At 33.5% G+C, this 14,179-nt stretch overlaps 1 protein-coding gene across 1 annotated transcript in view; it reads left to right on the top strand.

Annotated features, from left to right (window-relative positions):
* The first annotated feature begins 234 nt into the window (after positions 1-234).
* LOC147072608 (oxysterol-binding protein-related protein 1) overlaps positions 235-14,179 on the top strand; it is an 80,321-nt gene continuing 66,376 nt past the window's right edge. The window contains exon 1 of the mRNA XM_085947012.1: positions 235-397. Coding sequence (XP_085803138.1) covers positions 342-397 — 56 coding nt within the window. The 5' untranslated portion in view covers positions 235-341. The remainder of the gene's footprint in view (positions 398-14,179) is intronic.

Genomic DNA, 14,179 nt, shown 5'->3' with positions numbered 1-14,179 from the left:
AAAAATAGTAAAGTCTATATAAGCTTAGAAATGTGAACAATGCAGAGTTGATTCCACAAAAAAACTCACATAAAACAACGTATAAAATGCATGATCCTTAAAAAACCAACGCTTTTAGTGGATGCTGTATTATGTAACCCAAATACGAAAAAGATATTTAAAAATCCACCTTTGCACTACGGTTTTCTTTAGTGAATCGACCAACTTATACAAAATCGAATAGTGTTGAGTTACATCGAGTGAATCATTGAGTCAGTGAGTTGGTGAGTGACTGACGAGTTGATGTCGGCATGATTCAGTAGGTGGCCGAAAACGAGTTCGAATCCCGCCAGTGCGGGAACATGGATCCTGCGCCAACTCACAGTGAAGACGACAACAATGAACAGGAAAAGTTCAGGTAAGCTAATATGCCCCTTCCTTTAATGTACATTTTGATTTTTACTCTTAGCATTTTATATCAATGCCGTGTCACAGCAACATATTTTCTGGTAAAGTCTATATCGACCGCAAATCTGTCTGTGCGGTCCATAGAGGTTTGGATACCGAATCTCGGGTTATTGCTATATATATTATTATATATTATATATATTATTATATATTATATATATTATTATATATTATATATACAGATTCCGAAATACGAGGATTGGAGATGCGTGAATACTGAGATATCAGGATTAGCTTTTATACGAATTTCATATGAATTAACAATATATTGCGAACTCAAGATATAGGTACTTCGACGTACATAGAAAATGATTCGAAAGTCTCAATAAAGTAAAATGAAACTAAAACGCGAATTGTGATCAATTTCCTTATCTATTAAATTATATCTATCATATTATATATATCATTAAATTATATATAAAAATAAACAACATTAAAATATCGTATTCAAAAACACCATGCTTTTCATCCTAATAATGGGATCTATAGATTTAAGAATGTCTTGAAAGAATGAAAATAAGATTAATTGAATGATTAATTAATTTGTACGTAATTTGGCGTGAAATTAGAAAAAACGAGGAATCAAAAACAATTAAATAATGCATCAAACCTTTTACCCGTTAAAACATAATAAAAAAAATCCAATAGATACCGACAACTACAATCTTAGTTGCGGCAGTTTGGAGAACTAATAGCTTACAGTACCTACAGCGTGACACTACAGTCGAACAAGAACTTCTTGTCTACGTGTTAAAACTGTGAACTAACAATCCCCTCCAGTGCAGTCACACTTCAGTTTTCAAATAAGGAACGCCCCCAAATTTATTTCAATTTACGCTTCTGTGGTTTACGGATCTGTCAATTTGCGTAATTTGAAGATTTTAATAAAAATATGTCTATGAGCTACCAGGAATGATATTAGAATTAATTATTATTAGTCAACTTTTGGCGTATTGCGATGAAGAAAAGTAGTAGCATCTAAAAAGAAAGCCGATACAATATTGAAATACGCCTCTAGCACGCGTTGCCGCCATGACAGGTTCGTCAATAGAAGTCTTCTACATGCGATTACAGCGACTTCCTGTTATCGCCAATTTCTTGTCGGACAATAGATTGTCGTATCTAGCAAATTTAATATTTTAATCAATGAGCAAAAATCTCTAAATAACTTCTTTCGCCGATTTCGGAATCCTAATTCAAATCCCGAAATTACAGAATTAAAAATTATTTTCTGAATTGCAGCCCATAGTAGATGATGAATAACGTTGATAAGTCAAATTTCCCATCGCCTCTTTTATGGATGTCAAAACAGATAATTATTCTGTTAAAACTGAATTAGCATCATTAACTAGATCGAAGTTTTTGTAAGTAAATTTAGTTTTGTTCATTGTATTCCGTAGAGTACGCACCTAAAACTCGATGGTTTCAGTTGGATATGAATACAAAAAAATACTTGTTTGTTTCATCGTAGAAAGTTATACAAACAGATACAATAGAATGTAAACAATACCCGTAAAAATTATTCATTAATAATTTAGCTGCGGTGGGAATTTCCCTGCCTCGCGCCGTAGGAAAGTTTTTCAATTTTTGCAGACTTAAATAAATGTGACTGTTTGTTACGCAATATCGTTCTCTTCGGGGGTGCGGTGCTTATGAGACAGTCGGTGGATTTACGACTTCTCGTGTAATAGTCTTCAGACACATAAAACTGTGCAACTAAATTAAATTTCTACCATAATATTATGTTGAGTATGTTTTAATTTCGCGACTCATTCCATATTCAATATTCTGAATATTATTATAATATTGTGGCGCCATCTGTCATTTGGTGTGCCTATTCAATTGATCATAGATTTTGCAGCAATGCATCTATTCCACAGTTTTCGTTTGCCGTTAGAAGTAAAACTAACATTTTGTATTATGCTTATTCGGAAAACAAAACAATTTGATTTATTTTTGTATCGAATCGTATCGCTCCCATATGTGATGCTTTGACGCATATAATGCAATCAGACATTTAAAAAGGGGTCTCGCAACAGTTCCAATTAGTAATAAAATTATTAAATTAAACTAAAATCTTAAAAAACGCTTACTTCTCACAAATTGAGTGCAAAATATTACCCCAAACTAACTATCATCAAACGGGCCTGTAAAATAATCACTCAAACAGATACCTACTTGTACACAAAAAATAGACCACTATTATTATTATGTTAGTATTTATTACGCGTCGGCCTATAGCGTCGTGGGTCCCGGATTCGAATCCTGGGTCTGGCAAGTACACATGTTGTTTTTCAATTTGTGTATGAGTCAGAGTATGGACCTAATAGTTTGAGCAAGTGTCTGACATCCATTTCTCGTAAAAACAAAATCTGTTAATACAAACGTTCACTATGTGGAGGCCCATGATATAAAATAATCAAATTTAATATGTAATGTCGTATTTGTTGTCCATGCCGCGCAGTTGTCGATGTGTCGTTTTACATAATTCTATTTATTTGTTCGTATAAATACCTGCTAACGATTCGGTCGGTTAACCGGTTTCAAGTCTGCACAACCCTCTATTATGTGATAATGGGAACTCTATTATAGTCAGCTTATTTGGTCGTTAGAGTGCATTTTAGTGGTCACACCTTGCCTGAAAACAGATATTCCATGTATTATTAGCATTTCACCGAAAAGGCATTTTTTATTATCAGAGTTCCCCATTTCACTATATTGGCTAGAATAGGCTCTACCACGATTCACAGTCTCTAAAGGGCTTATCATATTCGGTACTCGAGATTTTCTCTGTGGGGAAACGCTTTGCCGGTCATTTACCATTCTCGAGATCCCTAGAGACTACATCCGCTTCACATGCAGACAGTTGGTCCTATTCTGATAAGATAGTCACATAGACTGTTTACATAAAGTTTAAGTTTTGTTTAAAGCATTTTGTGCCCGTATGACATAACACCTTATACACTATGGTGCATTTTATACATATATATAAAAAAGTCACAATAAAGTTAATACAATCATTTTATCGTGTGATTGAATTAGAGATATTCGTTATTTGGTGGAATCTATTTCGAGTTTATCTGAATTATCATTTTGAAAATCGCTATCAAATCGAGATAAAAATGCCGTCATTCTGCTAATAATAATATATTCAAGCGAAATAAAATACAGAGGAGATATGTGAATTATCCTCTATTGCGCGTAGCAATTCCATACAATAAAGAAAACACACCTTTTATACTGTAAGCATTTTTGCAAAATCATTGATTGACTGCTTCACAATAACTTATTGAGGTTGGCATGTTAAAACCAATATTAAATTGTTATATTTATCTCGTCATGATAAGTTGTATCTTTAGTCATTGTTTCAATCAAATGATAATTGTAAATCAACTTATCACTCACCACCTATAAGTTGACAACTAATATAACAATTTTATCATTTTCATATTCTTTGTGCCGTTATTTCTTTGTTTCAATGTGCCGCAGATGCCCGCATGAGTTTTTATAATTTTCTTTTTAGACCAAACCCAACCTAACTTAACCTACCCCAACCTAATGCTTATGACGAGCAAATTCAGTCGACCCCATTTTTCTCGTAATAACCAAGTTGACTGTATAACCTTATATAATCTTAGTGTGTGATAATGATGCATCGAAATGTATAAAAAATTCAAATTTTAAATTAACAATTATTAGATCGAAAAGCAAACGGTGAACAAAAATCCGCGTATTTAATAATATGTTTTAAATTGAACTTCGTGACACTGATTTTTTTTATAAATTTATTTATTATTTCCGTCCCATTACAAAAGATCATTTTTTATTACATCGCATTTTCCGCGCACGACTTCACTCCACCCACCTCCCAAAACGAAACCTGTAACGTTTCTAAAATCGATACCCAGCTAAGATTTTTCTTCACGTGCCCTCTCTTGTGGGAGAATTATTGTGTGCGAGTGTATGTATTGTGGGTAGGTGTCAGGGTTTTCAATCCCGGGATGCTACAACCCTAACATGAGTGCCGGGATTATCATTAATCCCGGCATTTTAGATTTTTAATTATTTATTTTTTGAAGTTATACTTCTTTTGGCGCGTTTGGGAAATCAGATCAGAGTGTATTTTTGACTGTGACATGTAACACAAAATTTATTTTTTCACACAAAAAAACGCACTCGATTGGATTCGAACCACCGATTGTTCGGTTATCAGCCGAACGCACTACTTTACGCCTCGGTATAATACTGCAATCGTGATGATTATACAGTATAATATTATAGTTTAGAATTGTTCCGTTGCTTAGGCAGCGAATTTATTATTGTCTAGTTTTCTATTTTTTCTAGATTTTTTCTATTGGTTTAAATATATATGTTCTTAGAAGTGTTTTCAAAAATTATGTGTGTTTAGATTTTCATTTGTAATAACCTAATAATACATTTATTCCGATACTTATTTTTAAATTCACATAACTGCGAGGAACAATCAATTATATTTCCAGTTTATAATATTTTTATTTCTAAAATGTGTCTTATCATCAAAAAATTGAGTGTAGTATTATATATTTTAGTAAATATAATATTATAATCACTAATTTATAGGGTTTGGTTATTTTATTTATTATTACTATAACGAGACTAAATATATACACAAAATATATTTAATTGTGCAACCATTTTGTGAAGAAACTTTATTCAAACATTATCGCTGTACGCTAAAATTCAGTTTTAAATAATTAATATCCATATTCTTTTAAATTAAAAAATATACATTTATTGTTGATATGTACTATTTCTTACTTCCTTATATTTTTCATACTTTATTTATTGCATCATTATTCCAAATACTACGTAACGAATTAATTTTTAAAATAGTGCATTGTTAGCCAATTCTGAAAACAACTTCTATGGGAAAAAGTTACATGATATGATAAATGTTATCAAGCATAAAATAGAACCATTTGGAAGGTACATATTGAAAAATAAGGTGATTCATATAATATTATCAATCAGTTCGCTTTGAACAGTGACAAGACAGTGAACAATCGAGAGAAATCCTGTTACGGCAATTCACCCCTTGGTCGTCTTGTCGAAAATATGTATAATATTACATGAAATGATTAGTGATTTTACTTTTAATGACGTTGTAAATGATACGCTTTTACCATAGTTGTTTTAATTCAATATAGCGCCATTTATAACATCTATAAAATATAATAATAATGATAAAATTTGCTTTCATTATGCTTTAAAGACACACGTCACCATCATGACAGCAATCGAAGAAGATGAATCCTATCATATAAAATGTATTCTGTGTTTCTATACATATTATAAGCAGTGGTTGTTTAGTCATACCAAAGGTCGAATATTTTTATTTTACGTTTTTGAAAACAAACCAGTGTAAATTATAGAAGTATGACTAAATTTCTTTTTCTTATTGTGCCATCCCCTAGCGGAGGTCGGCCACCATCAAGGCGATCTTATCTTTGTCGTCTGCTACCCGGAACAGTTCGGTGGAGCTGCACTCGTACCAATCACGGAGGTTCTTAAGACACGAAATGCGGCGCCGTCCTCTGCTACGCTTCCCATTGATCTTTCCTTGAATGACGAGTTGGGGAATGCTGTATTTTTGTCCTCTCATAATGTGGCCGAGGTATTGTAGTTTCCTGGTTTTGATACTACGTAGAACTTCTGTTCTACGTAGTCTGACTAAATTTAGCATCGCGAAAATTTACAATTCTTAAAAAAAACTATGAATAAACTTTTATTTGTTTTCCCAAATCCCGGTATCGGAAACATTTTTTGGGATTGCAACCCCTGGTGGATAGATACTCGTATTATGTGCAGATAATACACTCACATTTTGCTATCTGACTGGAAAACATAATTCTGCCTTACATACTAACGACATCTATTGAAGTTTATAGCTTTCATAAAGGACCTATTCCATAAGCGTTATATAATGCCATGGGTCTGCTCACATACCAGTGGCGTACCAATAACCGAAAGCTTAAATAATAAAAATCAGGTAGGTAGTTCTTACGAATATTGTAATGTGTATTTTTGACCGTCTGTCCATAAGAAAAAGACGCTATAGATCATTCAGGTTACTGCACAGTCATTATACGGGCATTTCTATCCCGAGTCAGTCACACTCAGCCTCTAAATTTCTCTAGCCGCTGTCCGCTCATCTTCTCCGGGGTCGGTCTAGTGACAGGGTGTCTAATTCTTATGGATTCCTTCATAAACCTTATAGATACATCTAAATCCATCACATCTTACAACATGCTCAGCCCATCTGATTCTTCTCAATTTGAAGGTAATAAATATATTTGGATGAGGCGATATGACAGCGAGTCGCAGACAAAGCCTCGGTAAAATCACAAAAATATATATATATATATATATTTGGCTTATATTTCTCTAAAAGTAATATTTAAAATAAGAAAAAATGAAGGAAGACTGTTTAGCGTAACCATCAGGCTGATTTTTTTTTTGTTTTAATTATAACTTTTACCACTCGCAACAAGGCGTAGGTATGTTATGGACCAATTAATCCAAGTGCCAACACGATCGAATTGATAGCTGAAACGATTTGTGTAATTGCTTTTTTTTGATAGTCTTGTGTAATTATACCTTTATAATTTCCATTATTTAATTATAATAACTCGAACATTAATTCTTAATGAGGATTTCTTCATAAAACCTTCAGTATCAATATGCTCGAAAATAAGAGAAATACTCAACCGCCAATCTTAATTATTACCGCAGTGACAAAAACAATGAAACTCTGTGAAAAGCTTTCAGCTCCGTGGTAACTTTGCTAATGAAGTGAACGGAAAATTATTTTCGCCAGATAAATTCAAGTCACCTGGTTTATCAAAATTTTATTACTCGGCGACCTAACTTTCATTCCGATTGCTTCAAAAGGGTTTCTCAATTCGCATTAATACCTGTTGAATGTTAACAGCATATTTTCCGGACAGAGCTTATTATTTCTCGCTGTTTATTATTTTAGTATCCACGAAATACGAAAATAAACAGTAAACAGAGATCCAGAATGAATAAATTTGATTATTTTGATATCACTGAGATCGGCAAATAACAAACAGTAGGGTCTATGTGCCCGCCTCTACCGCCACTCTCTGACCACTTTACCTGATAATGTACTAATTTGGTAATACCAATTTACCATTTGGTAATAATAATTGGTAATACCATTTGGTAATAGTTAATGATAATGTAATAATGTACTAATTAGGTAATACTAGTCTATAATCTCTGGAAGTTTCACCAATGTTGGTCTAGTAGTTTTATCTAATAATAAAATAAACAGACATCTTATAGATAGCATTAAAAAACTATATTTACCTTCACCTAGCAGAAGAACAATCCCGGCTGATGATAATGAGATGCATTATATTAAATTCTATACATAATAGTATTTAATGTTTGATTTACCTATATACGATTGTTGCGACATTATCAAGATTGTGTTGGTAGATTCATGTTACCAAGAATAGTGTGATACTGATAAGTGATAACAGTGATAACACTGATAACCAAAATAATTATCTACTTAGAATTTATTGTGATAGAGTTCAATCATTTATAATGGAATTGAACATTCGAACAAGCAGCCAAATTACTTCAGTTAATCATATTATTATGCTTCAGTTACGTGAGGGTGACGGTGGACGTTCGGTTATAAGATCTTGAAATATGTATATTTAGCCCAATCGGTTATAAGTACCTACTTTTTATAGTTTATAATTTATATAATATATACCTAAATGCAAACAAATAATATGTACTTGGCGCCTAATTTATCTATCTACGTTTATAAGTATGTATAATTTTAATTAGCGTATTATATGTGTGCCACGGCAAGAATAAACTTGATGGTTAACACCATGTTTAATAGTTAATTTTATAATATTTATGTGTCATGCTATGAGCCATCGATTCCAACTTTTAACTGCACTCCATAAAATTCACATTTCCATTTTAAAAAACGCCACTGACAACTGAAAACATCTCATAGAGTTTATGTGTAAACGGTTCGAAGATGATGCGACATTGTCGTACACTTGAACCAATGGGGGCGGTGGCTTCAGAATCATACAAGGCGTAAACGAGAGACTCGTCATATTGTACTTATCTGTTGAACAATTCACGGAAGACTGATGGAAAACTATATCTATGCTAATGCAATTGTTTAGCTTAGTCAAGCATTTTTTTTCTTCAAAATAACTTCAAGAAGATTAATAGGTATACAATGATAAAATAAATTACATGTTTACTCCTAACGCTAAACGAAACTTGCTGGGTTACGTATAGTGATTGCAACACCGAATGAAAATACCTATACTTACCGGTATTTCGGTATTTAAAATTCGGCAAGTCCATTATAATATAATAAAATTATTATTTCTATTATATTATAATATAAATATTTGCCGCTAGAGCTGAGCTTACTTATGATTATACAAACTATAATATGTATGTATTTAAGCGCAATTTCAGATACACCTGAAAATAGATCTGACAACTTCTAAGGCATAAAGCCCACCAACGCGGCGCTCGGTGCGCTCTCTACGAAGTAGGCCCCCTCTCACCCGCGCATTACCCTTCACCTATGTAATAAGGGGCTCAAGGATCACAAAATAATTATTATTATCAGCGTCTCTCATAACAAAGCAATAAAAATATTATTAAATTTCTCGGGGCTTGTAATTAATATTCACGATGACATCATTATACCAGTGAAATGTCGGACACGCAATAACTAAACAAAGAGTTCACTGTTATTAAATAATGGCTTCTCGCCCGTCTATCGACGACGCTTCCAGGAGCGTGATTTTGCTTGCCGTGTTCAATGAATGGACTACGTTGTATTTTTGTTAATTCGTATCGCTGAGAAGCCAAAAAACGATGAATCAAGGGGCAGGCGGGCACAATGCGTCGTCAAATCCAGTGTGCGCTGGCGTATTTGATTACGTTGTATTTTCGATGATTCACATAGAATATGCGCGAGCGCCCCGCAAGTCCTCTTTAGTGGACTTTATGCCTAAGACCCGCGGGTGACTGGATAAATTTAAAAATAGGAAAGTAGGTACCTACCTATAAAGTAAATGTATTTCGCAAATCTGTACGTGTCCTTACTGGTTACCAAGGTCAAAGGACAACGGAAACAAACCAGACACGCATAACCTGACAAAAAATACATTCCTGTTAAACCTTTTATATTAATTAATACATGTTAAATCCACTTTCAATAGCGAATATATCGGCATTATCTGATTTTTAAACCCAGTATTTCGGAATTGAAAAATACTGGGATACCGGTTTTCAAATATGGATATTTCAATCTCTAGTTAGGTACGTATAACCAATATTATAAATAAAATTGTTTTTTATTCAAAATTTAATAAACTTAGTAACTTAATTTTGAAAAGCGTCATAAACATGCCGATTAGAAAAAATCTAGGACCAAATAGGTTTCGAACACACATCTTTTACTTTCCCCGTTTTGATTGTCTCGATTGCAAGTAATTTTAAATAACTACGTTATCTGACGTGTTAAGGAGTCAATGAATCTGCTAGTTTGTATTTCAAACGTACTAATTCGTATATTTCGGTAATGGACGTTTATATTAGGAGTACCTATGTAATTTTTATGTTGTATTAGAAATACATTTATGTTCTTATAAAAACTTCCCACTGTAAAGAAAGGGCTCAAATGAACATAAGGATTTATTTCCCAGGTAAACTGATATATATATATATATATTATATAATAATATATAATAAATATATATATATATATATTATTTTAAACGGGTTAAACGAACACATAACTCTCTGGTGAAATCTGATAAGATACTCTTAACTGTGGAGACTCGTAAGCTCTGTTATGACGTGGAAATAGTGGTTTTTAAGGCCACAGTTTGGATCCATGCCCAACGCCTGTCTAGCCATGCATATAAAAATAACACGACTTATTTACTTAAGAGGACGCTCTACAAAATCGGCCTTGAGAATTGAAAATATGATTTTTTTACATGTGGTCCATAATAACTGGTCTACTAGTTAATATAAAAAGGTTGCCGCTAATGTTTGTCTCAATAAACTCCCTACAAGTGAAGCTTGTGAAGTAAAGCTATGGGGTGACCAAAAAATAGTACTTTCTAATAAAATTTATTTTCTAATAAATTTACTAATAACATTTAATGTTACTAAATTCAATATGTTTATCAGTTCTTTGGTGGGAAGTATTGCAACTGATATGATGGATATGATAACTTTTTTGATTATGTGTTGGCCACGATATAAACTTAATAATATATTAATAACTTTTTAACCTGAAATTGTCCGACAACTAAACATACGAAGGATGTTGACATACATATCAACCTACATTTTTATTTCATGTGCTATCCAAAAAACATTACTAATGAATAGTGCTTATTTGTAATGTTTAGGACCTACATATTAAAAATAATAGGTATTGTTTAATTCTAATGCATATTTTTTAAAACGTAGAATTTACTGTCTGCCTATAAAAAGAAAGTGACTTTTTATTGCCTGCGCAACTTCACTTTTATACTAGTGAAACAAGTGGTAGGTAAAGCCAATGGGCGAAATTATATATTATATTAAGAGTGCCTAAAAATAATTATTAACATACAGTCACTAGACACATTATTTTTTTATTAATCCATCGGACTGGCGGGCATATAAAAAATGACTGTCGCTAGAAAAAGTGTCTGACAGGGCTGCCGACGCAATTAATTATATTGTACTTTTTAAATTTAATTTATAATATATTTTATTTAAGTTTTGTGCATCTAATGCCGGGTCCACACTGGCGCAAAACAATGTCGCGCGACAACCTCGATAAATTTTACGATAATTATCATAATGGCTTAAAAAATTTTACGATAATTATCATACTTATCGTAAAATTTAACGAGGTTGCCGGCAACATGTTGCCAATTTGGACCCGGCATAATATCCACTGTGGTTCACGTAGTGGCATGTACCTGTTTTTCTGGGGTCAACTAATTCAAAAAGTAAACACCCATAATAGAATTTTTCCAGTTTTGGTTGCATTATATTCCAACTCATTTCCGATATTATTAATGGAAATTTCTCGGTGTACATAGTAAACAAACCTACGAATAAAAAAAGACAGTAAGGAACACAGTGATTCATCGCAGTAAAAACTGGCAACCAAAATGGATTATATAATATATTCCATCGTATTATTTTCTCGAAATCATAAAGATACTATAATTGTATTTGAGTATCAACCTATGTTCAATTTGAATTGGGTTATAATAATAATATACCCGTAGATATATCAATAGTATGTTTGCCACGATATCCACCCAAGTTATCAGTATGTACTTGCACAGGTTTGATTAAAAACTATGATGAAATTAACATTTTACAAATATTATATTATTTTGACAGCCCTGTTTTCTGATCAGCGGACACGTGCAGGTGGTGTTTATCAAATAATAATGTAAGATTGTCCACAATAATAATAATGTAGAAGGTCGACAATAGTAATAATACTAATAATAATGTTTTTTTTTAAATAAAATCTCCGATGATTAGTGATTTTTGCCAAAAGATCGATTTAAATTAACGTGCGTACGACGCCGAGGTCGATTTCATACTAAATTATATTTGAATACGGAGCTCTTCAGCCGCCCCTTAAGTCGCTACTTTATCACATTTTTTTCTCACGCTTCATAAGCCGTTAGATCTATCTTTATTCAGATTATTGCGAATTTAAGTCACATCAGCTATCCTTCAATCTGTTTTGTGGTCTATCAGGGCGTGTCCGGAAACCTGTACGTATGCAGTTCACCGTATCACACTTCACCGTGAAATGTTATATCGGAAATATATCGCCGTATATTAAAGACCGTTCAACCCTTTGCGTCGTATAGTACTGACATAAAATTCATGTCTAAATAAAACACGGTTCTTGTCAGTTTACACTTTACAGAAAGCCAGCAGTAAACAAATTTTGAAAATTGTCGATATACTGGATTATTTGTTAGGTTAGGTTAGGTTATTTTTTCATTCTTGAATTCATGAATTTTGCCAAAATCAGCTATGAAAATTGAATTAATGTTCATATTGAATTTAATAAAATTGGAGACCGTATGGTATACGGTCATCTCTTTCCGATAAGAAACCTCACGGCGAACTGTGCCACGGTGAAATGTTTGACTTACAATTTACATGTAACCCTATCCGGGTAGGGACGACCAGCAGATCTTCCATTCATCACGATGCGTGGAATGCTAGATCTGGCCGTATCTTCAACGAGAAAACATTATGTTTATGATCTCGGAGGAATTCGCCACCTGAGTGTCTTGAGCTTCACAACATACATTTAGTTTGTACTGTTTCGTAGACATTCTGAAATTATCGCAACTTTATTGACATGTAATTTCATTTCAGTATTGATATCTTGGTAACTAAGCAGATTTACTTCCAGATCCTAATCTTATATCATTACTCTGAGTTCCAGATATTGCGCTATTGGTGCATTTTGAATCACACGTTTGTAATTTGCAAATACTGGTGGCGCTTTTAGCAGTGAACTGTAATTTGAAGGTGATGTTGGTGGATTACGGATCTAGAGGGGGGGGGTTTAACGAGTATGTCAGACACTGGCCTTTTTTGGCAAGAGAGGGCTGGCGTGCGCTCAAGCTAGTTCGGTATTCACGCACTCACGCATTGGTAAACGGACGGCTCGTAATGTCATTCTCACGCTTTCACTTGGTTTTGGGATGAAGGATTATAGACGCGACGTTCGCTCTAACCGTATCAGATTTAGCACAACGAAGGTCAAACATATGAGTTTTGATTCACTCTGTGGTTAACGACGGCTAAGCTATAACAAGCCCTCACACGACCGCTTTCTTGATGTCACTCGAGCTAACTGAACGTTATTCATAATTGCTGGTTGCCTGGTCTTGTGACAATAATAAATAAGGATGTGAGGTAGGTGGGGAAATAAGGATTGACGGCCACCATATATGGCCCAACTAAATACGCTATGCTATATTGAATGTATGTGCTGTGAATTGAAGTAGGTATGCGACATTCAACAATTTAAAGACCTGAATTCGCTATAATTATAACATCATCTACATAACTTAGTATGTTGAGGATTTATTGTAACATGCTCTTAGCGATATCAATTAGTTTATTATTATTATTATTATTATATAATACTAGCTGACCCGGCAAACGTTGTTCTGCCATATAAATTATTTCTAGTGAATATTTTGGTTGTTAAATAAAAAATAACGAATGTATCGTAAGTGTGTGGGGATGGGATCTATGACAGAAAGAGGAATAGAGCGCTGTAGACAATGACCGCCGATAAAAACAAAAAAACATCAACCATTCATTTTCTCAATTCAAAATGAGTAATGATGTTCATAATGAATGAATTACCTGTGACAGGATCTCGTTGTTTAATGTTTATGCAATATCCGTCTTGTCCCTTCCCTTCTTCTTCGAATCACGATTTCTCGCGTCGATGTGCGGTCGCCAACCATGATTCCAGCAATGTCGTTAACAACAGTCGCATTGAATCGACGTACGTGCTCTTCAGCTGGTGTTTTATCAGGATTGATGACAATAGCGTGATTGTCACTTTGCAATTCGTGCATGTGTGCTTTGAAGAATTTCAATAATT

Source organism: Rhyacophila brunnea, unplaced genomic scaffold, assembly GCF_057557595.1.
Source record: "Rhyacophila brunnea isolate RB1 unplaced genomic scaffold, BYU_Rbru_1.0 scaffold_2, whole genome shotgun sequence".
NCBI classification, from domain to species: domain Eukaryota; kingdom Metazoa; phylum Arthropoda; class Insecta; order Trichoptera; family Rhyacophilidae; genus Rhyacophila; species Rhyacophila brunnea.
Note: the sequence above shows the minus strand (reverse complement) of the source record. Positions and strands in the feature narration are given on the sequence as shown.